The following is a 27,258-nucleotide window of genomic DNA, read 5'->3' as shown; positions in this document are numbered from 1 at the left end:
CTGGGGAGACGGAAAGACTTGTGGCAGCGGCTGTCAAAGCCAAAGGGTTTTCGCTTTTCCCTGGGATCGCTGGGAAGTGTAGTCTTCCCGTGGCAGACAGCCCGGCTTCCGGGGTTGGTGAGGGGTCTGGGATGCCCTCTGCCGAGATGGAGTCCACCCTGCAGGACCCTGGCAGGATGGGAAGGGCCATCGGGATGGAGTGGCGGCAGACCTCTCTTGTTCCGTCAGCCTTTCATTGGGCATTTCTGGAGCACCCACTGTATGCCAGGCATGCTGCCAGGCCCTGGGGCTACAGAGAGAAATAAAATGCATATGCACCGCACAAAATGATGGGGAATTAAGGAGCAGGGATTGGGGGGACGTCTGGGGGGTCTGGGAAGACTCAGCGGGAGGAGGTGGTATTTAATTTGAACCTTAAAGAATGGGTGGAATCTCTAAGAGCAGAGATTTGCGAAGCAAGAGTAAGGGGGATAGAAGGGTATTCTACGCAGCCAAAGGAATAAGCAAGGGCAAAGGGGAAAGTGCAGGGGGCAGTCCGCCTTCACTGGAGCCTGCAATCTGCAGGGAGGTGAGAGGCAGCTGGGGCTTCTCTCAGCTGAATCCTTTTGTGCCTTTGGTGCTCTACCTGCCCTGACCTCCACCCCAGATTCTGTGAATCTTCAAGCCCATCCAGATTTCTGTGCTGGCAGTGAGCTGAGGGTAAACGGCTGTTGTCAGCTTTAAAGTGTTATCACTCCAAGAAGTATCTTTATGTTAATAGGTAAGAGGTTAAAACGAAAAGCTTTAGAGCTAAAATAGCTTGAAGGAGAAAAGACATATGATTATATCAACATATTATTTATCAAATGTGGAAAGCTGTTGTTAAAATTCAGCAGTCCTTCTGATAAAAACCAAGGGGGAGGGACTTCCCTGGTGGCGCAGTGGTTAAGATTCTGCCTGCCAATGCAGGGGACGGGGGTTTGAGCCCTGGTCCGGGAAGATCCCACATGCCGCGGAGCAACTAAGCCCGCGAGCTACAGCTACTGAGCCCATGTGCCACAACTACTGAGGCCTGCGTGCCTAGAGCCCGTGCTCCATAACAAGAGAAGCCAACGCAATGAGAAGCCCGCACACCGCAACGAAGAGTAGCCCCCGCTCGCTGCAACTAGAGAAAGCCCCGTGCGCAGCAAGAAGACCCAATGCAGCCAAAAATAAAACAAAAACAAAAACAAAAAACCCCACGAAAAACCAAGGGGAAACTTCCTAAACAAGATAACAGAAAATCATAGAAAACATAATAGTGACAGGCTAAAGTTATTACCATTAAAGTCAGGCTTAGGAAAGAGAAGGTCATTATCACTACTCTTATCCCACATAGCTTAGATCAGTCTAGTTAACTCAATAAGATGAGAAAATGGAGCAAATATTAGAAAGCAAAGGATTACTATTTGCAGATTATATAATATGGATAGAAATATCCTAACCAATACGGTGGTTAGACACAGGTTAAACAATAAAAATCAATAGATCGATATATGTATGGGAATTTTGTGTATATGATAAAGATGGCATTCATATTAGAGGGAAATAGATACATTTATTCAATAACTGTTGTTGGGACAACTGGCTACCTTTTGGGAGGAAAGAAAACTAAATCCCTAACTCATCTACAAATAAACTCCAGATAGGTCAAAGAGCTTAACATTAAAAATAAAACTACAGAAAAAAATAGAATATTTAAAAAATCTTATATTGAAGAAGTTCTAACAAAACTCAGAAGATATTTTTTAAAAAATGGACAGGCTTGACTAACATTTTTAAAACTTCTGTAGAATCAGGCTCCCAGTATTCCAATTCTGGTTCTGCCACTTAGTAACTGGGATACCCCATGCTAGTTACTTATTCTTTCTGTGTCTCAATTTTGTCATTTGAGAAAAGGGGATAACAATAGTACATACTTTGTAATGTAGGAATTAAATGAGATACTCCATGTAAGGCACTTAGAATGGTGTCTAGCACATTGTAAATGTTCAATGAAGGTTAGCTATTAGTGTTATTACCACTACAACTTCTGAGAAAAATGACATTTACAAAGTTAAAAGATAAGTCACAGACTAGGAGACATTTGTTGCACAATAAAGAGACAAAGGGTAAATGTCTATAATATACAAAGAGCTTTTACAAGTCAATAACTCCCCCCCACCCCCCACCTGCCATGAACAACTTGGGGAGAAATGAACAAAGAATGTGAACAGGTATTTGACAGAAATTCAAATGGCCACTAAATATATGAAAAAAGTTCAACTTCATTAATAGCAAAAGAGGGACTTCCCGGGTGGTCCAGTGGCTAAGACTCCACACTCCCAATTCAGGGGGCCTAGGTTCGATCCCTGGTTGGGGAACTAGATCCCGCATGCTGAAACTAAAAGATCCTGCATGCCACAACTAAGACCTGGCACAGCCAAATAAATAAGTAAATCAATATTTTAAAAAAGTCATTAATAGTGAAAGAACACAATTAAAACAATATTTAGATAACATCATCAGAATTTTTTTTGCCTCTCACATTGGTAATATTTGGTGTTGGTGAAGGTGTTGGTTGGTTGGTTATTCCATTTTTAGAGAGAAATTTGGCAACGTCTATTAAAATGTAAAAAATGTAAACTCTGAGCAGTGTCACTTCTAGGATCCTATCCAACAAAAATCCAACAGTATTTCAGCATTGTGTACAACATCAAAACTTTGGAAGCAAAAAAAAAAAAAAAATTACCAATAGGGACATGAGACATTCAATCAACTGAGTCTTATGTAACCATTATAAAGAATGGAGTAACTTCTTATGAACTCATCTTGGAAGATGTTTATGACATGTTCAATGAAAAAAGTAAAGGGACTTCCTTGGTGGTCCAGTGGTTAAGACTGTGCTTCCACTGCAGGGAGCACGGGTTCGATCCCCTGGTCAGGGAACTAAGATCCTGCATGCTGCATGGTGCAGGCAAAAAAAAAAAAGAAAGAAAGCCTATTGTAGAACAATATGTACATTATGATCTCATTTCTATAAAAATTAAAAAGTATATGCACATGTGCATATACATGTATGCATATAAATTTATATCTGCATAAGAATTAAAAAGCCTTCAGCAAAGGTGGGAACCCAAATGTCAACAGTGGTTTCCTCTAAAGTGTGGAATTCCTTCCTTCCTTCTTTTGCTCATTCATTCATTCAGCAAATGCGTTGAATGCCTAATACATGTTAAAGGCTGTTTTAGGCACTGTGGACACAACAATAACTAAAATAAACAGAATCCCTATCTTCATGTAGCTTACATTCTAATGCAGGGAAACAGATAATAAATAAATAAAATACATAGCATTTCAGATGGTGATATGTGCAATGGGGGAAAATAAAGCAGAGAAGGAAGATGGAAGGGCAATTTGCAATTTTTTTTTTAATAAACTTACTTATTTATTTGTTTTTGGCCGCATTGGGTCTTCGTTGCTGTGTGTGGGCTTTCTCTAGTTGCGGCCCACGTGCTTCTCATTGCGGTGGCTTCTCTTGCTGCGGAGCACAGGCTCTAGGTACATGGGCTTCAGTAGTTGTGGCTCGCGGGCTCTAGAGTGCAGGTTTAGTAGTTGTGGCACGTGGGCTCAGTAGTTGTGGCGCACGGGCTTAGTTGCTCTGTGGCATGTGGGATCTTCCCGGACCAGGGCTCAAATCCGTGTCCCCTGCATTGGCAGGCAGATTCTTAACCACTGCGCCACCACCGGGGATGTCCTCCCAGTTTGCAATTTTACATAAGGTGAATTGAAGGTGTAGAAAGAACATTTCACATCTTTTGAAAACAATGGTAGAATTGTGTGTTTGTCTTTCTTATTATGTGGATGGTTTTCTGTATTTTACAAGTAAACAGGATGAAAAGAGAAGAAAAAGTTATAACAGTAAAATTTCTGACCTGGGGGTAGGGCATAATTGAGACTGATTTGGTTTTTTCCTCCCCCATCTTTACAAAATCACCCCTAAATGCTCATTCCTGATGGCAAAAGATAATCTACAGTGTGTGAAATTCTCAGTTTCTCTTCCTCACTCATTGGGTATATTAACTGGCATATCAACTGGTGTGTCATTTTTGTTATTTTCCCCCCAAAGACTTGCTTTCTTAATTATGTTTGCCTAAGGGCATTTAAAAATTAGTTTGCATTTCTAAGTACAAGTCTATAGGGAAACGTGATAAAATGCAAATCGCTTATCTGTGTGGAGTAACCTCATTAATCCCATAGTAACCCTTATTTTATTAGCTCTCCACATTAGAGAGCAAGGGACCTGAGGAACATGGCAATTAATGTCAACCAGGTTGATTGCAAGTTTTCGGACAGGGGGACAAAATCTGCAAATGGTTTTATGAACCCTGATTTTGTGCAAGGTCTGTGGTGGATGAACTGGTGAGCTCTGTGTCCTTCCCGCTCTGCTCCCTTGGCTCCTCTGTGAGACTTTTAAGGTGTGTGGAGAGGAAGGGGGAGCAATGATTTGTCATCTGCAGGCAGAAAAAAGGAAGTACAGGCAGAACTGCCACAGAAGAGACTCGACGTTAAACATGAGGAATGCATTCTGGATGTCTGCTTTGGGATCCACGGGAACAGCAGTCTGAGTTCCTCCTCCTGGGATCAGGCCCTCAGTGGTGCTGGGACTAGTTTCAGGACTTAGCAGGAGCCAGACGCGTCCCCACCATGGAGCCTGCCAGCAGCTGCTCCAGGGCTCCATCCTCCTCGCCAAACGACTAACTTTCTTCACTTTTCTGCTCCCCAGTTTTCCCATTAATTTAATGGCCAGAGCTGTCTTTGCCGCTCTTAACTTCTGGAGGTTGAAGACGTGTAAGAGAAAGGAAGATTTGCCCTCGTGCAAACAAAACTAAAGGCTTTTAAATTATATTAGTAGTAACCCTTCTGCCAGGCAGGGTTTGTGGAGGGGCTACGCACTGTCATTTTTTCCTTCTTAAATAGATTGTTGGAAAGAGTTATGACAGGGCTTCCCTGGTGGCGGCGCAGTGGTTATGAATCCGCCTGTCAATGCAGGGAGCACGGGTTCGAGCCCTCGTCCGGGAAGATCCCACACGCCGCAGAGCAACTAAGCCTGTGCGCCACAACTACCGAGCCTACGCTCTAGAGCCTGCGAGTCACAACTACTGAAGCCTGCGCGCCTACAGCCCGTGCTCCACAACGAGAGAAGCCCGCGCACCGCAAAAAAGAGTGGCCTCCCGCGCTCAGCAACTAGAGAAAGCCCGCGTGCAGCTGCGAAGAACCAGTGCAGCCCAAAATTGAATAAATAAATAAATTTAAAAAAGAAATAGTTATGACAGATATTATTATACCCTTCTTGCCTGAGCCCTGCCCTCCGGTAAAAAAGATGGACAGTGGTCTCTTAACTCCTAAGCGGGTACTAACTGATTTAGTCATAGTAAATGGGAGTCTTTCTTTTGTTTATTAAAGCCTCGGTGGGTTGATTATTGAGCATCAGTATATTATTCACCTGATGTTAATCACGCTACTAAAAACGATGACCAAAAGATTGCCTTAGGTAAGTCACGGTACTGTCGATACTCTGAATGATCCTTTCCTGCCCGGGAAGAAATTCCCCTCATAGCTAAATTCTCTCTCTCTTTTAACCCCTTGCGGAGCCCCATCCACTATACTGGACTACCTCTCCCATCATGCAATGGGAAACGTACACATCGCCTCCGTGATCCGACGGGAACTTTAACCAATCCGATGACAGGGCTCTCATTCGGCGACCTTTTGACTCTGAGTAGAGGCGGGACTCTCAGTTGCTAGGTTCTTACCCTTTCCGGAAGTGGTTATTGGCCGCTGCAGGGCAACACCCCGGCGTCCCTGGAAGCTGGGAACCCGGGTGGAGCTGGGGAAGCTGCGCAGAGCCGGGAGCTAGCGCCCCGTGCCTCCCGGGGTGGGGGACAGGTGAGAACCGCCTGGAGGGAGGGTTGGGTGGCTAGGAAGGGAGGGAAGCGGGAAAGTCGAGGCACGCTCGTGTGCCACCGAGCGGGATGTGCATGAGTGTGGGCGGGAACTGAAGGAAGAAGTGAAGATGGAGCGGCCAGATGAGTGCGCCTCTATCCAAAATCTGAGTGGCGGAAGGGCCTGGGCTGGAGTGCTGGCGGGGCAGTGAGAGCGGGCACTGGGCCACGAGTGTGAGCTGGCAGGGGCGCTCGTTTATTTGTCCTGTTCGGATTTAGTGTGTAAGGCCGGTCTTCTGAACCCTGCTTGAACATTTCTCTCGTGGGGAAGCTTCCCCCCGTGTTCGAGTCGGGGCTGGCCCAACCTTTTGCTGTCTTATGGCCAGCTGGGGAAGTTAGTAAGTTTTTTGTTTTCATTTTTTCCTTTCCTTGCATTGATTCAAAAATCTACCTTCTCCTTGTGGAACCGCGCTCCTCACTTGCCTTCCACGGCTCCACTCTCTCTGGGGTTTCCTAACCCAGCCCCCTTCATCAGCCTTTGCAAACCCTTACTTTCTGTTCACTACACTCCATCTCTGAGCGGCTTCACCTAGAGTTTCAGTTACCATCTATTTAACGGTTACTCCCCAAACTGTGGCTCCCGCCAGACCTCTTTTCTTGAGTCTTGAGCTCCGACTTGCTTACTGATCATCCCAACTGAATGTCGCCCCATCCTTCCCGGTCCCCCAGATCTGCTCCTCCTTTGTAGTTCCTGTCTCAGTGAAGGACTTCACCCATTCACTCAGTCAGCCATGTCTGCACTTGGAATTCATTCATCTATTATAATATATGCAGCAACATTTGTTGGCCGTTCCCTGTATCTAGGCAGTATGCTAGGTGGGGCTATCGGGCAAGGCATAGAAGTGAACTGATAATCACAATATACTGCTTTAAGTGCTCTGATTGTTCTCCTGCCTCTCCCTTACTTGCTGCAGACATCAAGTACTGTTCTTTTGCCTCATAATACACCTGGAATCTGGCCCTTCCTTTCCATTCTCACAGCCACTGACTTAGTTCATAATTTCTTGCTTTTTTTTTTTTTGGCCACCATGGGGATCTTAGTTCCCCAACCGGGGATCGAACCAGTGCTCACTTCATTGGAAGCACAGAGTCTTCACCACTGGACCGCCAGGGAAGTCCCTAGTTCATAATTTCTTGCCTGTGTTTTCAGGATACCTTTCTAACTGGTCCCTCCGCGTTTTTTCTTGCCCTCCTCCAATTAGTTCTTACACAGCTGTCAGAATCATCTTTCTAAACTACAGATCTGATCAGGCCAGCCTCCTTTGTGAAATCTTGTGACGGTTGCTCATCATGTCAGGATACAGCCTCAGTCCTCCCAAGCCTTTTATTATGTGCTCCTTGCCTTCCATTGTGGATCTCTCTCTTGCCATTGTCCCTTGTGCGCTGGTCACGTCAGAGTGGTTAAGAGCTCAGGGCTTTGGAGTCAGATAGATGTGGGTGCGTGCACGTTCTGCTGTGCCATTTACTAGCTGTGAAACCTTGGGCAAGTTTAAAAAACTTTTTGAAACTTGCTGAGCCTCAGTTTTCTCTTTTGAAAAATGGGGATAATAATTTCTACTTAGCAGAGAGGATGAGGTGTGATGATGTATATATATAGCATTAGTACAGTTCTTGGAACATAGGAAGTGTTCAGTGAATATAAGCTTTTGTTGTCATCATTAATTCTCTGCACCTACCGTATACTCTCTTCTGCCTCTTTGCCTTTGTGTAAGCTGTGTCTTCTGCCTTAAATAACCTTACTCCCTTTTCCTGGTGAACTCCTGCTTATCCTTCAAGAGCCATCTCCATGGTCCTCTACTCTGCAATGCTTTTCCTGATCTTCCAAAGTAGGGTTAATTGCCCTTCCTTTGTGTCCTGTCGTATTTTCTGATACTTCCCTTAATGCACTTAACACACTATATAATCATGTATTTACATATTTGGCTTCACAACTAGGTTGAGCTGGAGCGGTATCAGGTTTGTGGCTGTGACAGCACAGTGCCTGACCCACGGTAGGTGTTCAGTAAATGGTTATTGGATGTCTGAATGGCCTTAACTTATATTCCCTGGTACTAGCTTTGTCCTCTAGAACAATGTAGACTAAGCCCTTTAAATAAGTGAATGGTAATAATAACAACTAACATTTACTGAGGTCTTACTGTGTTTTGAGTATTTTACATGTATTGAGGCATTTAATCCTCACAACCCTTTTAGATAGACATTGTTATTATCCCCATTTTATAGATGAGGAAACTGAGGCAACTTGCCCAGCTGGTAAGTGGCAGAGCTGGGATTCAAAGCCAAGAATGTTCCCAAACCTGTGCTCATTACCACTGCATAATCAACTCTAATGTCTTCCACGTTCTCCTCAGTGCCTTCTCCAGTAAATCTTTTCTTTTCTGGTGGTGAACTTTCTTTATAATTGTTCAAGCAGGGTGGAAGAAATAAATATGCAAGGAACCCTAAGTATGCATATACGTGTGTATGCTCTGTGTGTACGCAGGTGTGCAAAACTTTTTGGCTGTGCCTGTCAAATTAGACCACATTCACAGTAAGGTAACCATAATGTCGAGAGACTGGGAACCAGTGGCATGTATTGAAGGGAAGGGAGCTGGGAAAACCTGGCTTGGAGTAGTGGTGCCTTAGGTGCCCTTTGTGGGTCCAGAGGGTGGAATAGGGCAAATGGGAGGAAGTTTCTTAGACATAGATTTTTGGCTTACTAAGAGAAAGACCTTTTCATAGTTAAGGATGATCTAACTGTGGAGTTGGCAGTAACATCAGTAATATTGCTAAATTTATTTAACATGTTTTGTGTACCAGGGACTGTGCTAGGCCCTGTACAGGTATATATTATCTCATTTCACCTTCAAACAACCTTTTGATGTAGATTATCGTGATTGTTTGAATTGAGCGCATGAGGTTATTGAGACTTAGAGAGGTGAAGTACCTTGCCTAAGTTCACACAGCTGGTAAATGAGAATGATGGGATTTAATTCAGGTGTTTCTGGCCCCCAAACTGGTGCTTCAGCCACTATGCTGTCTGGCACTTAAAGCATAGAGAGGAAAAATTTGGCAAGGGAAGGGCAGTTGGACCAGAGCTCTTACGGGCTTTTTTTGCTTTTGAGATTCTTTGGCTGTATATTAGTGGTTTAGAGCAGTGACCAAGCTCCTACGTTTACTTAGCTTATTTTAGGCTTGGTTGGTAAATGCAGGAGGAGGCAGAGGCATGACCCTCAGAAGCCTGTGGCTTAACAGGAGAGGTGGAACACATTCTCATAAAAAAGGTAATACTGAGAAAAATATGCCTATGAACAAAGGAAAACTGTGTCCTTTGTACCGAGGTAGTTATAAGTAGACAGGAGAGGCCGAGGTTGGCCAGGGAGGGCTTCCTGGAGAAGGTGTATGAGACTTTCCTTTTTTGCTAGATTCTGGGATTGGCAGGAGATGGATGAGGACAGTTGGGTGGTCCTTCCCCACAACTCCGTGGCTCACAGTGAGGGTCAGGCCTGGCGGCAAGCACATCTCCTCAGGTTTCATCTGATCTGTCGGTAAGTGCCGCATGGAGTACCACGTTGACGGTTCTGAAGCCATGTCTAGGGTGCCAAGATTGACAGTGATGTCCCTCACGGTCTCAGGCTTAGAGGGAAATGTTAGGACGTGTGCCGTGTGTTTCCTGAAGCTGATCTCAGGGCTGCTTTCTTAGATGTCTCATCTTACCCCCGCTCACCCAGGTTATCATCACCTCTCATCTAGATTGGCTCGTGGTTTCCTACCTAATCTCTCTGCAGCCACTCTGATTTTCTTCTTTTCCAATCTGGCCTCCATTCCTGTCTGTATTTCCAGTGGCTGCCTGAGTAATCTTTTCAAAATATGTATCTGGAAAAACCCTTTCCTGATTTCCAGCTCTCTTATTATAAAAGCCAAGTTCTCCACGTGGCCCAGCTTCCACCCACCTGCCCAGCATCATCTCCGACTATGCTTCTTCTTGCTTAGTGTTCTTAGCTGTTGAAGGGCCTTTGCACGTGCTGCTGCTTTTGTTAGAACATCTTTTCCTCCTCTTTTTGTCTGGTGAATACCTCCTCATTCTTCACTTCTCAGCACAGGCTTCATCCAAGTCAGGCTCTTTGCCTTCAGAGCTCTTACCTCATTTAAAATTATACACTTATCTGTGACTGACTGGTTTGTCTCCCTCCCTCACTAGACTAGCCCCTGGGGAGTAGCAGCTGAATCTGTTTTTAATCACCATTGCATCTCTAGCGCCCAGCAGCAAATAAATACTTCTCGAATGAGTAAATGATCTCTAGTAGCCATTGAACAAATGTGGTTTCTCTTCCACCACCTTCCTTATTCCTGCAATTCCTGCCCTTTTGGCCCTGTCTTTGCCTATATCTTTCCTGAAGCCAGGCAAGGAAAGAAGGTAGACTATAGCCCACCCGTATTTTAATTTTTTTCTGGCAGAAGGTTTGCTTGACATTTGAGTAATCCAGGAATTTAGACTTTCCACATTCTTCCTGACCTTTAAATAGTTAAACATAGACGGTTTAGTAAACAGCTAATTAGGCATTTTGCCGGGAGGACAGAGGTTTTACCTGCCCCCTGCTTTCTGGAGATGGGATGTATCTAGGGATAGGTAACAGTTTTCAAATGCAGAATTTCTCGAATTCTCTGAGATGGTTGGTACAATGCCTTGTATAGGTCACTGCCTGTTGAATTGAATAACGCACAGCCTGATGTTCAGGCCACTGCGCTTCCTACCTCCCCAGAGATCCCCTCCCTTTTTCTTTCCCTCTCCTCCCTAACTCAAAGGATGAAAGATTCCGAGGGCTCCTTAAACTTCCAGGCTGTGGCCACATCTCCTGCACTGGTTCTTGGTCCTTTTCTGCTTCGCTTTTTCCGCGTCTGGCCCTAGTCATCTCTGACTGTATGTGTGGAGGCTCAAGCATTATGTCCGCAGGTGTTATAGATTCTCAGGGGAGGAGGAAGATTCCCACTTAGGCTTAAGTACTGCAGGGAAGGATGCTTCTTTAGCCTTTCTACCTGAGGCACAAAGGCGCTGCTTGGAGGTGTCGTGGTGGGAATGAGAGGGTGCAGAGCCTGGCTCCCGTGGGTCCAGTGACTGACAAAGGGAACCATCTTTTGTGAGCCCTAAGGCAAGACACCTCCCTTGCTCATCTGTCAGCTGCCAGAGTGCAGACAGGGCCACGGGAATGGTCCCTCAGAGATCCTTTGCGTTTATCAGGGGCCCCTCTCCAGGGATCTTGGAACAGATTCAGAGTCACCAGATCTTGCCGTTTTCTGAGCACTCATTACAGGCTGCATCCCAACCTTCTTTTTGACGATGAGGTCTTTTTTTTTTTTTTTGCCTTGCCCCAAGGCACGTGGGATCTTAGTTCCCGGACCAGGGATCGAACCCGTGCCCCCTGTATTGGAAGTGTGGAGTCTTAACCACTGGACCACCAGGGAAGTCCTGATGATGAGGTCTTTCTGCTCACTTCCTCTGCTATGAGGGCTGTGTCCTGCTTGCTGCCCCAGGTGGAACTGTGACAGTGTCTGAAGAGGTGGCTACAGGAGAGGTCAGGACCTGCTCCTCCAGGCTCCCTTCGGTCACACCGGTGTGGCTGCCACCGCCCGGTTAGGGAGGCATTCTGAAGGGCTGTCCGTGGCAGCCACTTTACACGGTGACTTGTCCCTGTGTCATCAGGCTTCAGTGTGGGAGCTGCTGTAGGGGAGGGGTGCTGTGACCTGGGGTCCTGAGATCGTAGGAGTAGGGATGCGAAGGAAGGAGCAATTCTAGAACCGCGCCAGCTTGTCAGTTGAAGAAGGTGGCACGGCCCCGTCCCTGGAGCTAGGAATCTTGGATTCAGGTTGGATTCCTTTCCAGTCTTCCGCCCCCCCCTCCCCCCATTCCTGGTCCTATTAAACCTAACATCACAGCATCCCTTGTGTCTGTCCCTTCTTCTCCATTCCCACTGCTTCTGCCCTAGTTTAAGCCCTCATCATCTTTCCCGGGGACTGTAGCCTCCTCAGTGGTTTTCCTGATGCCAGTCTCTCATTTCTCCAATCTGGCCAGGCCACTCCTGCCAAAGTTCTCATCCTAAAAAAAGGCCACTCTGTGTCACTTTCTTCCACCAAAGCCCGCAGTGGCTCCTCTCTGCTGCAGGGCAGAGTTGAGGCCCTTCAGCAGCATCCACTGAGATCACCATGACCAGACCCAGGCCTGGCTTCCACCCCGGCCCCGGCCATGCGCGCTGGCATCGGCTCCCCAGACCACCTTGCCTGACATGCTGTTCCCTCTGCCTGGGATTCCTCTCTCCGCTGTCAGAATTCTTGTCAGCCGTCGGTACCCAGCTCCTTGACAAAGCCTTCCTTCATCCCCGCAGTGGGCGTATGTTACTTCTGTGTTAGTACTCCCAGAGCAGGATGTGTTTTTCCCTTCTGCCTTCTACTACTGTTGAAGCTGTGTACGCTGCCTTGCTAGACTGTAAGCTCCCTGAGGGCATTGTTCAAGGTAAACAGGGACATGCAAACAGGGCTATGTGTTGGGACAGCGTGACTGCACCTGGGGTACATTGGTATATGGGTATGTGTGTGCTGCTAGTTATTGTGGTGTCTCACTAGGGTTTTCTAGCAGGGGTCCTAGACTGTTAGTTCTTACTCCTATTTGGGGGGGGGTAGAGAGTGAAGTCAAACCCTTGAGACATTTGGGTTTCCAGGTCGTTTATGGTCCACAGGAGTATTCAGCAGGGCTTTGGGGGGAGATGTGTCTAAGAACTTTCCAGGGTGCAGAGGCTATAAGGCCTGAGTTCTGAGCCATTGGTCCCACCCTCCGCTCTCCCTGGCTCAGTTGGCCTGCAGGGGCTGGTCTGGCCCAGGTGCTCCATGACCCAGCCCCACCTTTTCCCCTTCTAAGCTGGGGCACTGATTTTCTCTTTGGGTGGGTGGGGTCTCCGGGATCTAGGTGTTCGAGCCCAAACCAGTCATGGCCGGAAGACCCATCCGCATAGGAGACCAGCTGGTTCTGGAGGAAGATTATGATGAGACCTACATGCCCAGTGAGCAAGGTAAGAGGCCTGGGTGTATTTGTAATAGTTCTTTGAGGGCAGTTTTCATGGTTTATTTTTGTTCTTCTGATGCAAAGTATGGTACATGCACAGGGTTGCTCAGTGTATTTGGGTTAGATCAGGGGTTGGCAAACTGTAGCCCACGGGCCTAACTTGGCCTGTTGCTTGCTTTTGTAGCTAAAGTTTTATTAGATAACAGCCAGGCTTATTTATGTCTTGTTTATGGCTTCTTTCATGCTATAGGAGCAGTAGTATTGAGTCGTTGTGACCATACAACCCACAAAACCTAAAATCTTTACTGTCTGGCCCTTTACAGAAAAAGTTTGGTGACCTTGGGTCAGATCAATGATTAACTTTACATGAAAATATAGTGGAGGATATCATGAAATACAGTATATCCTGAGGCCAGGGGAAACCCAGTTTCTTAAGAACAAACTAAAGCTGTGTGTTTCTTTATAAAAAACAATAATAACATTATTAATAACAATAATAACAAAATTTATTGAGTGCTACTGTGTGCCAGTCTCTCTACTAAGAACTTTTCATGTGTTTCCAATTCAACCCTCACAGCAACTCTGTGAGTTAGATACTATTATTATCCCCATTTTACAGATGAGGAAACCAAGGCACAGGAAGGTTAAGTAACTTCCCTGTAGTCACACAGTTTACTAATCGGGGCAGCTAGGATCCACACCTAGGTATTCTAGCTCCAGGGCCTACACTTTGAAGCACCATGCTATTTTGGGGCAGTGAAGATTTCTTTGAATTTCTCATGAGTTGCGGACCTGGACACACAAATTTTGCTTATAGTTCAGGTGGTTTGCAAGCCAGTTTTGGGGAAGAACTCTTGCATCTGTAGGAGTCCGTGGATCCCACATTAGGATAGGATAGGATTTGTTATAACATAGGATTTTTGTTTGTTTGCCGTGTAGAAATTTTTAATCTCTGTGTTAAATTTATCAGTCTGTTCTCATATGGCCCCTGAATTTTGTATCATAGTTAGAAAAGCTTCCCTGCTCTCATGTTGTCCTCAGGTTTGTCCCCACACTGTTCGTGGCATAGCTCATCTTTCACCCACTGGTTGAGTGCCGCCTGTGTGTTTTGGGGTTTACTTTTTCTTCTGTTCCATGGGGCTGTCTGTTCAAACGCCAGAACTGTGCTCTTAACTACTGAGGCTCAGTAATAAATTCTAGTATCTAGTAAGGCTGAAATACCCTCATTCCTCTTCTTTTTTCAAAGTTTTCTTGGTTATCTTATCTGCTTTATCTCCCCATGAATGAACTTTAGAAACACCCTGTCTTTTTCTGGGGAGGGCTGTGTATTGGGGAACTGTTGGTATTTTAGAGAAAATTGTGTTAAATTTATGAATGAGCCTGGGGAGGATTGACATCTCTATGCAGTTAAGTTATGCATCCAGGTCAACCTGGAGGTTCCTATCAAAGAACATCTATTCCTTTCCGTTTGTGTCTTTTTTCTGTTCTTCAGGGGTGACTTAAAAGTTTTCTTCATTTTGGTTTTGCACATTTCTTGCTCAGTTTATTTCTTAAAGATTTTATTCTTTTTGGTTTGCTATTATAAACGGGGTCTAACTTTTTCTAAGGCTATTTATAAAAAACTCTCTTCTGCTCAGTCATGCGTAGACGTCCTAAGCTCGAGCCCCCATTTTCTCTTCCTGGACTTGCAGCAGCTTCCTAATCAGCCTCCTGCTTCTACTCTTGCCCTTCTCCAGTCTGTGCTCCACTTAGCACCAGAGTGATCTTATAGTGTAAAGCAGATCATATCAGGGCTCTGCTTTTCATAATCTTCCGTATAATCTTCCATTATGCTCAGCATAACGCCCTTAGTGGGATGTGCAGGGCTGTGCATGACTCGGCCCTGCCACCCAGCCAGGCTCACCCAGTGCCTCTCTCTCCCTCCCTCTGCTAGGCACATGGTCTTTCTGACGGTCCCCAGACAGGCCAGGCTGCCACACGTCACAGGCCCTTTGAACCTGCTCTTCTGCCTGAGTCCTCTTTCCTCAGTGCTCTGCATAGCTGGCTCCTTTGTTTCCTCCAGGATTTAGTTAAGTGTCCCCATTCTGAGAGGTTTTCTGACCACCCTTTGTAAAAGACTGCCCCTCCACCTTGACAAACTCTGTCTCATACCTCACTCACTTCCTTCATTACATTTATCAGAAGCCTTAATTCCTTGCATATTTATCTGTTGATGTCATTACTGGCTGTTTCTTCTACCAGCATGTAAGCTCCATAAGGACAGAGGGCATTTCCCTCCTAGTCATGGCACATGGTGACTGGCACATAGGAGGCACTCAAACAATACATGTGAAATTAAGGAACACGTTAGTCCTTGGCTAACCAAATTTCGGCCGGTCCTTTTTGCCTTTCCTAGTCCCCAGGTATGTCATCTTCCAAAGTCCTCCACTGAGATGACCCATAAAGGATATGGTAAAGGGTAGAGGTGAACAGCCAGGTGAAGAGATACATAGGGCGAGGTCCGAGAGGGTCCCAAGTGCAGGAACTTCTGTCCCAGTGGAGCTGGGATGTGCCACCCTCCTTGCACGCAGAAGTGCCGGAAGCTCTCTGAACCCTAGAGTTTAGGGATTTTTATGGAAGCTTCGTCGTGCACGTATGATTGCTTATTAACTCATTTTCCAGCCCCTCTCCAGAGAATGAGGGGAGAGGCTGAAAGTTCCAAGTTTCTAATCATGGCTTGGTCTTTCTGGTGGCCAGGCCCCATCCAGGAGCCCACCCAGAGTCGCCTCATTGAGACAGAAGACTCTCCTATCACTCAGGAAATTCCAAGGGCTTTAGGAACTCTGTGTCAGGAACTGGGACCAAAGACCAAACATTAATAGGAACGGGAGCAGAGACCAATATATAGCTCTCTTATTATCTCCCAAGACTGACTGATTCTTCCTTCTTTGTATCCACCCTCCTCCCACCCCCACCTCTCTTACCTTCCCACCCTCCTACCCCTCCTTGCAGAAATTCTTGAATTTGCCAAAGAGATTGGTATTGATCCCATAGAAGAACCAGAGCTGATGTGGCTGGCACGGGAGGGCATTGTGGCCCCACTGCCTGGGGAGTGGAAACCATGGTGAGTCAGCATGGGCGCCGCCTTCTGGCTTGGCCTTTGAGGCGGAGGGGGCCTGACACCGGAGATCAGCTTTAATCAGCAGCCACCTTTCGAAGCCTGTCCTGCAATGGGCTGTCCCTCTGCTGGGCCGCCCGATGCTTTGGGCCTGAGCCCAGGCCCCCGTGATGGTCCCTGGAGGGGCTCAGCAGGGATACCCAGGGTCCCAGGATCTAAGCTGCCGCCCTGCGTCAGCATCCGTTTTGGACACGTGGAGGAGGTGTCATTGTTATCCTTTGCAGACTGAGGTGGAGAGTGACAATACTGGGGCCTCCTCAGTGTGTCCAGAGTGGACGCTGGCGCTGGAGAGGTTTGAGTGAGGCTACACGGACTGGCAGCGGTTTCCGTCTCCTTTGACAGCCCAGCCCTGAATTTGTGTGACTTGTGCATGAATGGGTTCCGATTTCCAGTTTCAGTTGGCACTCTTTGAACTGTGAGAGCAGACACTCGCTCAGCTTATCTCAGGGGATCAGAGGTTGATGGTGAGGAAACAGACTGGCCGAGGCGGGGCGGCCACCGCCTTCCCCCCGACCCTCCCCATGCCAGGACTCCCACTCCTGGGGGCACTGCTCTGTCCTTACCACCTGCACGGAGCTCTCTCCAGGTGGCCTTCTTACGGTCGGTGCCCCGAGTTTACTTCCTACCGTAGCGTGGGATTTCCTGTTTCTCCCAAACTAGCCCCCAGGTATCTTGGGGTGGGGGGTTGTCTTTTCTGCTGGGATTGTGCAATTTTGTGTACAAGGTATAATTATCCTATTCTTCCCTGAACCACTTAATGCGTTGGCCATACTTCAAAATGACTGCAGTCGTAGCTTTAGTTATCCCCGCCGCAGGGTCCTAATCCTTCCAGCTTCTCCTCGCATGATGGGCTCCCTGTTCTCTGGATCTTTTTAGCCGCCTTTCCTTGGACCTTCTCCAGGTCATGACATCTTTCTTCTACTAAAGCCATCAGCACTGCACCCAGTATTCCAGGTGCTGAGGACTCACGGTTGTGTTTATAGGAAAAGTTTGTAGGATAGTGGTTTCTGTTTGGTTTCCAACATCCACCCTGATAGCCACATTTGCCTTATCATTAATCTCTTTATTATTTTTTATGTTTTTTAAATCTGTATATATCTGTGCTGTTCTGCTTTTGGATAGATTTTCTAATTAAAAACCACATGAGAAATGTAATCAGAATAATACCTTAATGTGCACATAATAAATAAATGGCTGCAGTGATGTAAAAAGGAAAAAGGGTGATGGAAGGAAGGAACTGTCATCGGCTGTGGCCCAGCTGTGTGCCAGGGCCATGCCAGCGGCCCTCAGGTACCTGCTGGTGGTAGTTAACACTACCTCATCCGGTAAGGAGAGCATGAACTATTTCTCACTTTTTAAAGTAAGTCATTGAAAGTTATGTGTATGTGTCTTCTTTCATCCTTATTCCCAGTCCCATGAGTAATTGCTGTTAGTTGGGGAATTCCTTCGAAGTCTGGATTCTCTCTTCTCTTCCTTTAATATGTTTGTCTACCTTTACACCAATACTGTACTGTCTTTTTTTTTGTTTTTGCAGGTAGAAAAAAATCACAAATTTATTACATACATACATGGACATATATAAAAATACAGGCAGATACAAACAGAGATCTTACAGCTTTGCTTTTAAATTTTAGCCATGAGACAGGAATGATAATGCAAAACTCACTAGTTTATAAAGAACAGTTGGATACAAATTGTGTTTCTGGTGAATGGTATTAGTTAAGGTGAATTGCTCAGATGGCTTAAACTTTTTACTAATATCTGCGTAAGAGATTTTAAGGTTTTTCATAGGCCAAGTTTTTAAAATACGCTTTCCTTTTTTTTTCCTACTTCTTTTTTTTGTCTTTATACTTTTAATTGGTATTTTTTGAATAACATAATTTAAGTTTTAATGATGTCCAGTTTCTCGACTTTTCAAATATGATTAATGCTTTGTGTCCTGTTTAAGAAATGTTTGCCTATTCCAAAGTCATGAAGATATTCTGTGTCTCGTTTTTTTTTCCCCCCACAACTCACACCCACACACTGTATTTTATTTTTACAAGAGATAAATAAACTGACACCAAGCATTGTAAATGGATGACCACAACAAAAGCAACAATGATTGCAATTACCAAACATGGAACACACTCATACTATGTCATAATATTGACATTCAGTCCAGGAATCCTCCACTGTAACAGCTCCTTTACTTTGCAGTGAAAATTGATTTGTATATTTTTTGCCTCTGAGTCCTTGTGGGATTTTGTTTTTTTATTCAAACAGAAAGTCACAAAAATTATAATCATCCTCATCAGTTCACTCAGTCCCATGTAATTAATTTTTTTATCTTGATCTTTTGTTAGCACTTTTATGAATTCATCAGTTTTCCATTAGAATTCTGAAAATGCTTACTCATTCAGTTCAGCAGTATAGTCACTTACCAGAAACCTGTACTTGTCAGTCTTTTCCATGAATTCCTTGAAGATGAAACCCTTTTATAGGAACATTGTTGCGAAAGCATCAGAGTACACCCAGAACTGTCTGTAACTGACAAAAGACTTAAAAATGACCACGGTTAAAGATTTGATGAAAGTTCATAATAATGCAATTGACAAGGAAATTTAGTTACTTCTGAGATATACATTTTAAAGTAATAACTAGAATTATGACTTATAACATTATACCAGAACATATAAGATTTTTAGAAATTTCATGTAATGTCTGAAACATTTATATTAACGTATTTCCATACAGATAACCCAAAGAAAGTTTAGTTTTAGTTGTTTTTTTGTTTGTTTGATTTTTTATACTGCTGGTTCTTATTAGTCATCAGTTTTATACACATCAGTGTATACGTGTCAATCCCAATTGCCCAATTCATCACACCACCATCCCCACCCACCGTGGTTTTCCCCCCTTGGTGTCCATATGTTTGTTCTCTACATCTGTGTCTCAACTTCTGCCCTGCAAACTGGTTCATCTGTACCATTTTTCTAGGTTCCACATACATGCGTTAATATACGATATTTGTTTTTCTCTTTCTGACTTACTTCACTCTGTATGACAGTCTCTAGATCCATCCACATCTTGATAAATGACTCAATTTCGTTCCTTTTTATGGCTGAGTAATATTCCATTGTATATATGTACCACAACTTCTTTATCCATTCGTCTGTCGATGGGCATTTAGGTTGCTTCCATGACCTGGCTATTGTAAACAGTGCTGCAGTGAACATTGGGGTGCATGTGTCTTTTTGAATTATGGTTTTCTCTGGGTATATGCCCAGTAGTGGGATTGCTGGGTCAAATGGTAATTCTATTTTTAGTTTTTTAAGGAACCTCCATACTGTTCTCCATAGTGGCTGTATCAATTTACATTCCCACCAGCAGTGCAGGAGGGTTCCCTTTTCTCCACACCCTCTCCAGCACTTGTTGTTTGTAGATTTTTCTGCTGACACCCATTCTAACTGGTGTGAGGTGATACCTCATTGTAGTTTGATTTGCATTTCTCTAATAATTAGTGATGTTGAGCAGCTTTTCATGTGCTTCTTGGCCATCTGTATGTCTCCTTTGGAGAAATATCTATTTAGGTCTTCTGCCCATTTTTGGATTGGGTTGTTTGTTTCTTTAATATTGAGCTGCATGAGCTGTTTATATATTTTGGAGATTAATCCTTTGTCCGTTGATTTGTTTGCGAATATTTTCTCCCATTCTGAGGGTTGTCTTTTCATCTTGTTTATGGTTTCCTTTGCTGTGCAAAAGCTTTAGAGTTTCATTAGATCCCAGTTGTTTATTTTTGTTTTTATTTCCATTACTCTAGGAAGTGGATCAAAAAAGATCTTGCTGTGATTTATGTCAGAGTGTTTTTCCTATGTTTTCCTCTAAGAGTTTTATAGTGTCCGGTCGTACATTTAGCTCTCGAATCCATTTTGAGTTTATTTTTGTGTATGGTGTTAAGGAGTGTTCTAATTTCATTCTTTTACATGTAACTGTCCAGTTTTCTCAGCACCACTTACTGAAGAGACTGTCTTTTCTCCGTTGTATATCTTTGCCTCCTTTGTCAGAGATTAGTTGACCATAGGTGCGTGGGTTTATCTCTGGGCTTTCTATCCTGTTCCATTGATCTGTGTTTCTGTTTTTGTGCCAGTACCATATTGTCTTGATTACTGTAGCTTTGTAGTATAGTCTGAAGTCAGGGAGTCTGATTCCTCCAGCTCCGTTTTTTCCCTCAAGACTGCTTTGGCTATTTGGGGTCTTTTGTGTTTCCATACAAATTTTGAGATGATTTGTTCTAGTTCCTTAAAAAATGCCGTTGGTAATTTGATAGGGATTGCATTGAATCTGTAGATTGCTTTGGGTAGTAGAGTCATTTTCACAATATTGATTCTTCCAATCCAAGAACATGGTATATCTTTCCATCTGTCGGTATCATCTTTAATTTCTTTCATCAGTGTCTTATAGTTTTCTGCATACAGGTCTTTTGTTTCCCTAGGTAGGTTTATTCCTAGGTATTTTATTCTTTTTGTTGCAATGGTAAATGGGAGTGTTTCCATAATTTATTTTTCAGATTTTTCATTAGTGTATAGGAATGCAAGAGGTTTCTGTGCCTTAATTTTGTATCTTGCAACTTTACCAAATTCATTGATTAGCTCTAGAATTTTCTGGTGGCACTTTTAGGATTCTCTATGTATAGTATCATGTCATCTGCAAACACTGACAGTTTCACTTCTTCTTTTCCAGTCTGTATTCCTTTTATTTCTTTTTCTTCTCTGATTGCCGGGGCTAGGACTTCCAAAACTATGTTGAATAATAGTGGTGAGAGTGGATATCCTTGTCTTGTTCTTCATCTTAGAGGAAATGATTTCAGTTTTTCACCATTGAGAATGTTTGCTGTGGGTTTGTCGTATATGGCCTTTATTATGTTGAGGTAGGTTCCCTCTATGCCCACTTTCTGGAGAGTTTTTTTTTTTATCATAAATGGGTGTTGAATTTTGTCAAAAACTTTTTCTGCATCTATTGAGATGATCATATGGTTTTTCTTCTTCAATTTGTCAATATGGTGTATCACATTGATTGATTTGCGTATATTGAAGAATCCTTGCATCCCTGGGATAAATCCCACTTGATCATGGTGTATGATCCTTTTAATGTGTTGTTGGATTCTGTTTGCTAGTATTTTGTTGAGGATTTTTGCATCTATATTCATCAGTGATATTGGTCTGTAACTTTCTTTTTCTGTAGTAGCTTTGTCTGGTTTTGGTATCAGGGTGATGGTGGCCTCATAGAATGAGTTTGGGAGTGTTCCTTCCTCTGCAATTTTTTGGAAGAGTTTGAGAAGGATGGATGTTAGCTCTTCTCTGAATGTTTGATAGAATTAACCTGTGAAGCCATCTGGTCCTGGGCTTTTGTTTGTTGGAAGATTTTCAGTCACCGTTTCAATTTCATTACTTGTGATTGGTCTGTTCATAATTTCTATTTCTTCCTGGTTCAGTCTTGGAAGGTTATACCTTTCTAAGAATTTGTCCATTTCTTCCAGGTTGTCCATTTTATTGGCACAGAGTTGCTTGTAGTAATCTCTCATGATCTTTTGTATTTCCGCAGTGTCAGTTATTACTTCTCCTTTTTCATTTCTAATTTTATTGATTTGAGTCCTCTCCCTCTTTTTCTTGATCAGTCTGGCTAATGGTTTGTCAATTTTGTTTATCTTCTCAAAGAACCAGCTTTTAGTTTTATTGATCTTTGCTATTGTTTTCTTTGTTTCTATTTCATTTTTTTCTGCTCTGATCTTGATGATTTCTTTCCTTCTGCTAACTTTGGGTTTTGTTTGTTCTTCTTTCTCTAGTTCCTTTAGGTGTAAAGTTAGATTGTTTACTTGAGATTTTTCTTGTTTCTTGAGGTAGGCTTGTATAGCTCTAAACTTCCCTCTTAGAACTGCTTTTGCTGCATCCCATAGGTTTTGGATCGTCGTGTTTTCATTGTCATTTGTCTCTAGGTATTTTTTGATTTCCTTTTTGATTTCTTCAGTGATCTCTTGGTTATTTAGTAACGTATTGTTTAGCCTCCATGTGTTTGTGTTTTTTATGTTTTTTCCCCCTGTAATTCATTTCTAATCTCATAACATTGTGATCAGAAAAGATGCTTGATGTGATTTCAATTTTCTTAAATTTACTGTGGCCTGATTTGTGACCCAAGATGTGATCTATCCTGGAGAATGTTCCGTGCGCACTTGAGAAGAAAGTGTAATCTGCTGTTTTTGGATGGAATGTCCTATAAATATCAATTAAATCTATCTGGTCTATTGTGTCATTTAAAGCTTCTGTTTCCTTTTTTATTTTCATTTTGGATGATCTGTCCATTGGTGTAAGTGAGGTATTAAAGTCCCCCACTGTTATTGTGGTACTGTCGATTTCCTCTTTTATAGCTTTTAGCAGTTGCCTTAGGTATTGAGGTGCTCCTATGTTGGGTGCATATATATTTATAATTGTTATATCTTCTTCTTGGATTGATCCCTTTATCATTATGTAGTGTCCTTCCTTGTCTCTTGTAACATTCTTTATTTTAAAGTCTATTTTATCTGATATGAGTATAGCTACTCCAGCTTTCTTTTGATTTCCATTTGCATGGAATATCTTTTTCCATCCCTCACTTTCAGTCTGTATGTGTCCCTAGGTCTGAAGTGGGTCTCTTGTAGACAGCATATATATGGATCTTGTTTTTGTATCCATTCAGCAAGCCTGTGTGTTTTGGTTGGAGCATTTAATCCATTCACGTTTAAGGTAATTATCGATATGTATGTTCCTATCACTATTTTCTTAATTGTTTTGGGTTTGTTTTTGTAGATCCTTTTCTTCTCTTATGTTTCCCACTTAGAGAAGTTTCTTTAGCATTTGTTGTAGAGCTGGTTGGTGGTGCTGAATTCTCTTAGCCTTTGCTTGTCTGTAAAGCTTTTGATTTCTCCATCGAATCTGAACGAGATCCCTCCTGGGTAGAGTAATCTTGGTTGTAGTTTCTTCCCTTTCATCATTTTAAGTATATCATGCCACTCCCTTCTGGCTTGTGGAGAAAATCTTCTTCTGCTGAGAAATCAGCTGGTAACCTCATGGGAGTTCCCTTGTATGTTATTTGTCGTTTTTCCCTTGCTGCTTTCAGTAATTTTTCTTTGTCTTTAATTTTTGCCAATTTAATTACCATGTGTCTTGGCGTGTTTCTCCTTGGGTTTATCCTGTATGGGACTTGCTGCACTTCCTGGACTTGGGTAGCTATTTCATTTCCCATGTTAAGGAAGTTTTCGACTATAATCTCTTCAAATATTTCCTGTGGTCCTTTCTCTCTCTCTTCTCCTTCTGGGACCCCTATAATGTGAATGTTGTTGCATTTAATGTTGTCCCAGAGGTCTCTTAGGCTGTCTTCATTTCTTTTCATTCTTTTTTCTTTATTCTGTTCTGCAGCAGTGAATTCCACCATTCTGTCTTCTAGGTGACTTATCCGTCCTTCTGCCTCAGTTATTCTGCTATTGATTCCTTCTAGTTTATTTTAGTTATTGTATTGTTCATCTCTGTTTGTTTGTTCTTTAGTTCTTCTAGGTCTTTGTTAAACATTTCTTGCATCTTCTCGATCTTTGCCTCCATTGTTTTTCTGAGGTCCTGGATCATTTTCACTATCATTATTCTGAATTCTTTTTCTGGAAGGTTGCCTATCTCCACTTCATTTAGTTGTTTTTCTGGGGTTTTATCTTGTTTCTTCATCTGGTACATAGACCTCTGCCTTTTCATCTTGTCTCCCTTTCTGTGAATGTGGTTTTTGTTCCACAGGCTGCAGGAATGTAGTTATTCTTGCTTCTGCTCTCTGCCCTCTGGTGGATGAGGCTATCTAAGAGGCTTGATGGGAGGCACTGCTGGTGGGTAGAGCTGACTGTTGCTCTGGTGGGCAGAGCTCAGTAAAACTTTAATCCACTTTACTGTTGATGGGTGGGGCTGGGTTCCCTCCCTGTTGGTTGTTTTGCCTGAGGCAACCCAACACTGGAGCCTACCTGGGCTCTTTGGTGGGGCTAATGACAGACTCTGGGAGGGCTCACGCCAAGGAGTACTTCCCAGAACTTCTGCTGCCAGTGTCCTTGTCCCCATGATGAGCCACAGTGCCCCGTGCGCCCCCCCACCCCCCCACCCCCGCCTCTGCTGGAGACCCTCCAACACTAGCAGGTAGGTCTGGTTCAGTCTCCCCTGGGGTCACTGTTCCTTCCCCTGGGTCCCGATGTGCACAGTACTTTGTGTGTGCCCTCCAAGAGTGGAGTCTCTGTTTCCCCCAGTCTTGTCGAAGTCCTGCAGTCAAATCCCACTAGGCTTCAAAGACTGATTCTTTAGGAATTCCTCCTCCTGTTGCGGTATGCGGGCCTCTCACTGTTGTGGCCTCTCCCGTTGCGGAGCACAGGCTCCGGACACACAGGCTCAATGGCCACGGCACACGGGCCCAGCCACTCCGCGACATGTGGGATCTTCCCGGACCGGGGCACGAACCCATGTCCCCTGCATCAGCAGGCGGACTCAACCACTGCGCCACCAGGGAAGCCCATCTTTTATAGTTTTTAGTGTACACATCTTGCTCATATTTTGTCACATTTATCTCTCTTCTTTTGATGCTTCTGTAAATGCTATCTTTTATTTATTTATTTTTATGTTATTGAAGTATAGTTGATTTACAATGTTGTGTTAATTTCTGCTGTACAGCAGTGTGATTCAGTTATAAATACATATACATTCTTTTCATATTCTTTTCCATTATGGTTTTTTTTGAAATGTCAATTTCCAATTGTTGATTGCCTTCATATAAAAATAAAATTGGTTTTTGTATACTGACCTTGTAGCCTGCAACCTTGCTAAACTTAATTATGTCAGTTCTAGTAGCTTTTTTGTAGATTCTATAGGATTTTCTACATAGATGGTATGTCTTCTGGGACATGTCCTTTCTATCCTGGATACCTTATATTTCTATTTCTTGCCTTACTGCACTGACTGGAACCTCCAGTACAGTTGAATAGAAGTGGTGACAATGGACATTTTGGCCTTGTTCCTGACCTTAAGGGGAAGCATTCAGTCTTTCACCGTTAAGTATGATGTTAGGTGATGTTAGCTGTAGGGTTTTCTAAATGCCATTTGTCAGGATGAGGAAGTTCTCTTGTATTCCTAGCTTGCTGAGAGTTTAAATCCAAAATGGATGTTGGATTTTATCAAATATTTTTTCTGTATCTATTGATAGAATCATATGATTTTTCTATATTGGTCTGTTAATATGGTCAATTATATTGATTGGTTTTCAAATGTTAGACCGACCTTACATTCCTGGGATAAACTCTGCTTGGTAATGATTATATATTATTGGATTTGATTTTTTAAAAATTTTGTTAAGTACCTTTGCTCCAAAATGATAGCTTGAATGCAATGAGATGGATAGAGTTGGGTATTTTTTAAATTACTGATTTCCAATTTTATTTGTTCATTATATCTATTCTTTGTTACACGTTGAGAGTTCTTTTTGTTCAGTAAGTGATCCTGTTTATGTAAATGTTCTATGTGTGCTTGATAAGAATGTAGTCTCTCATTTTTGGATACAGCGTTCTTTTTTTTTAAAATTAATTAATTTGGTGCATCGGGTCTTAGTTGCAGCCCGTGGGCTGCTTAGTTGCAGCAGGCGGGCTCCTTAGTTGTGGCATGCGAACTCTTAGTTGCGGCATGCATGTGGGATCTAGTTCCCTGACCAGGGATCGAACCCAGGCCTCCTAAATTGGGACCGCGGAGTCTTATCCACTGCGCCACCGGGGAAGTCCCCAAGGTTCTTTTTTTTATTAAAGTATAGTTGATTTACAATTTTTTGTTAGTTTCTGGTGTGCAGCAGAGTGATTCAGTTTTATACACACACACACACACACACACACACACACACACACACACACACATACATAAGAATATATGATGAACCTAGGGCAGGACAGGAATAAAGATGCAGACTTAGAGAATGGACTTGAGGGCATGGGGAGGGGGAAGGGTAAGCTGAGACGAAGTGAGAGAGTAGCATTGACATATGTACACTACCAAATGTAAAATAGATAGCTAGTGGGAAGCAGCCACATAGCACAGGGAGATCAGCCTGGTGCTCTGTGACCACCTAGAGGGGTGGGATAGGGAGGGTGGGAGGGAGGTGCAAGAGGGAGGGGATATGGGGATATAGGTATACATACAGCTGATTCACTTTGTTATACAGCAGAAACTAACACAGCATTGTAAAGCAATTATAGTCCAATAAAGATGTTAAAAAATATATTCTTTTTCATAATCTTTTCCATTATAGTTTATTACAGGATGTTGAATATAGTTCCCTGTGCTATACAATAGGACCTTGTTTTTCATATATAGTAGTTTGTATCTGCTAATCCTAAACTCCTGATTTTTCCTTACCTCATCCCTTTCCCCTTTGGTAACCATAAATTTGTTTTCTGAGTCTGTGAGTCTGTTTCTGTTTTTGGATACAGGGTTTTTAAATGTCCTTTATATCAAGCATGCTAAATGTGTTTATCTTCCTGTGTCCTGAGTAATTGTTGTCTGGTCTCACTCTTTGTTTTTTTTTTTTTTGGCTGCACTGTGTGGCTTGTGGGATCTTAGTTTCCCCACCAGAAATTGAACCTGGGCCCCAGCAGTGAAAGCTCTGAGTTCAGGGAAATCCCTGGTCTCACACTTTTTTTTAAATTTTAAATTTATTTATTTATTTTTGTCTGCCTTGGGTCTTCGTTGCGGTGCGCGGGCTTCTCATTGCGGTGGCTTCTCTTGTTGCGGAGCACGGGCTCTAGGCGCACAGGCTTCAGTAGTTGTGGCACGCGGGCTCTAGAGTGCAGGCTCAGTAGTTGTGATGCACTGGATTAGTTGCCCCGAGGCATGTGGGATCTTTCGGACCAGGGCTCCAACCCGTGTCGCCTGCATTGGCAGGCGGATTCTTTACCACTGTGCTACCAGGGAAGTCCCTGGTCTCACACTTGAATAGTGGTTTAGTTGAGTACAGATTTGTCAACAGCTGTTTGACAATACTGTATACCATTA

The 27,258-nt window shown here is 43.5% G+C and overlaps 1 protein-coding gene across 1 annotated transcript in view; it reads left to right on the top strand.

The window, feature by feature from the left end:
- Nucleotides 1-5,867: 5,867 nt before the first annotated feature.
- CEP164 (centrosomal protein 164) overlaps nucleotides 5,868-27,258 on the top strand; it is a 70,365-nt gene continuing 48,974 nt past the window's right edge. The window contains exons 1-3 of the mRNA XM_082845530.1: nucleotides 5,868-5,946; nucleotides 12,940-13,042; nucleotides 16,027-16,138. Of these exons, the coding sequence (XP_082701656.1) occupies nucleotides 12,961-13,042; nucleotides 16,027-16,138 (194 nt within the window). The 5' untranslated portion in view covers nucleotides 5,868-5,946; nucleotides 12,940-12,960. The remainder of the gene's footprint in view (nucleotides 5,947-12,939; nucleotides 13,043-16,026; nucleotides 16,139-27,258) is intronic.

Source organism: Leucopleurus acutus, assembly GCF_964270905.1.
Source record: "Leucopleurus acutus genome assembly, chromosome: 8".
NCBI classification, from domain to species: Eukaryota; Metazoa; Chordata; class Mammalia; order Artiodactyla; family Delphinidae; genus Leucopleurus; species Leucopleurus acutus.
The sequence above is the reverse complement of the archived record's forward strand: the minus strand, read 5'-3'. Positions and strand labels throughout refer to the sequence as shown.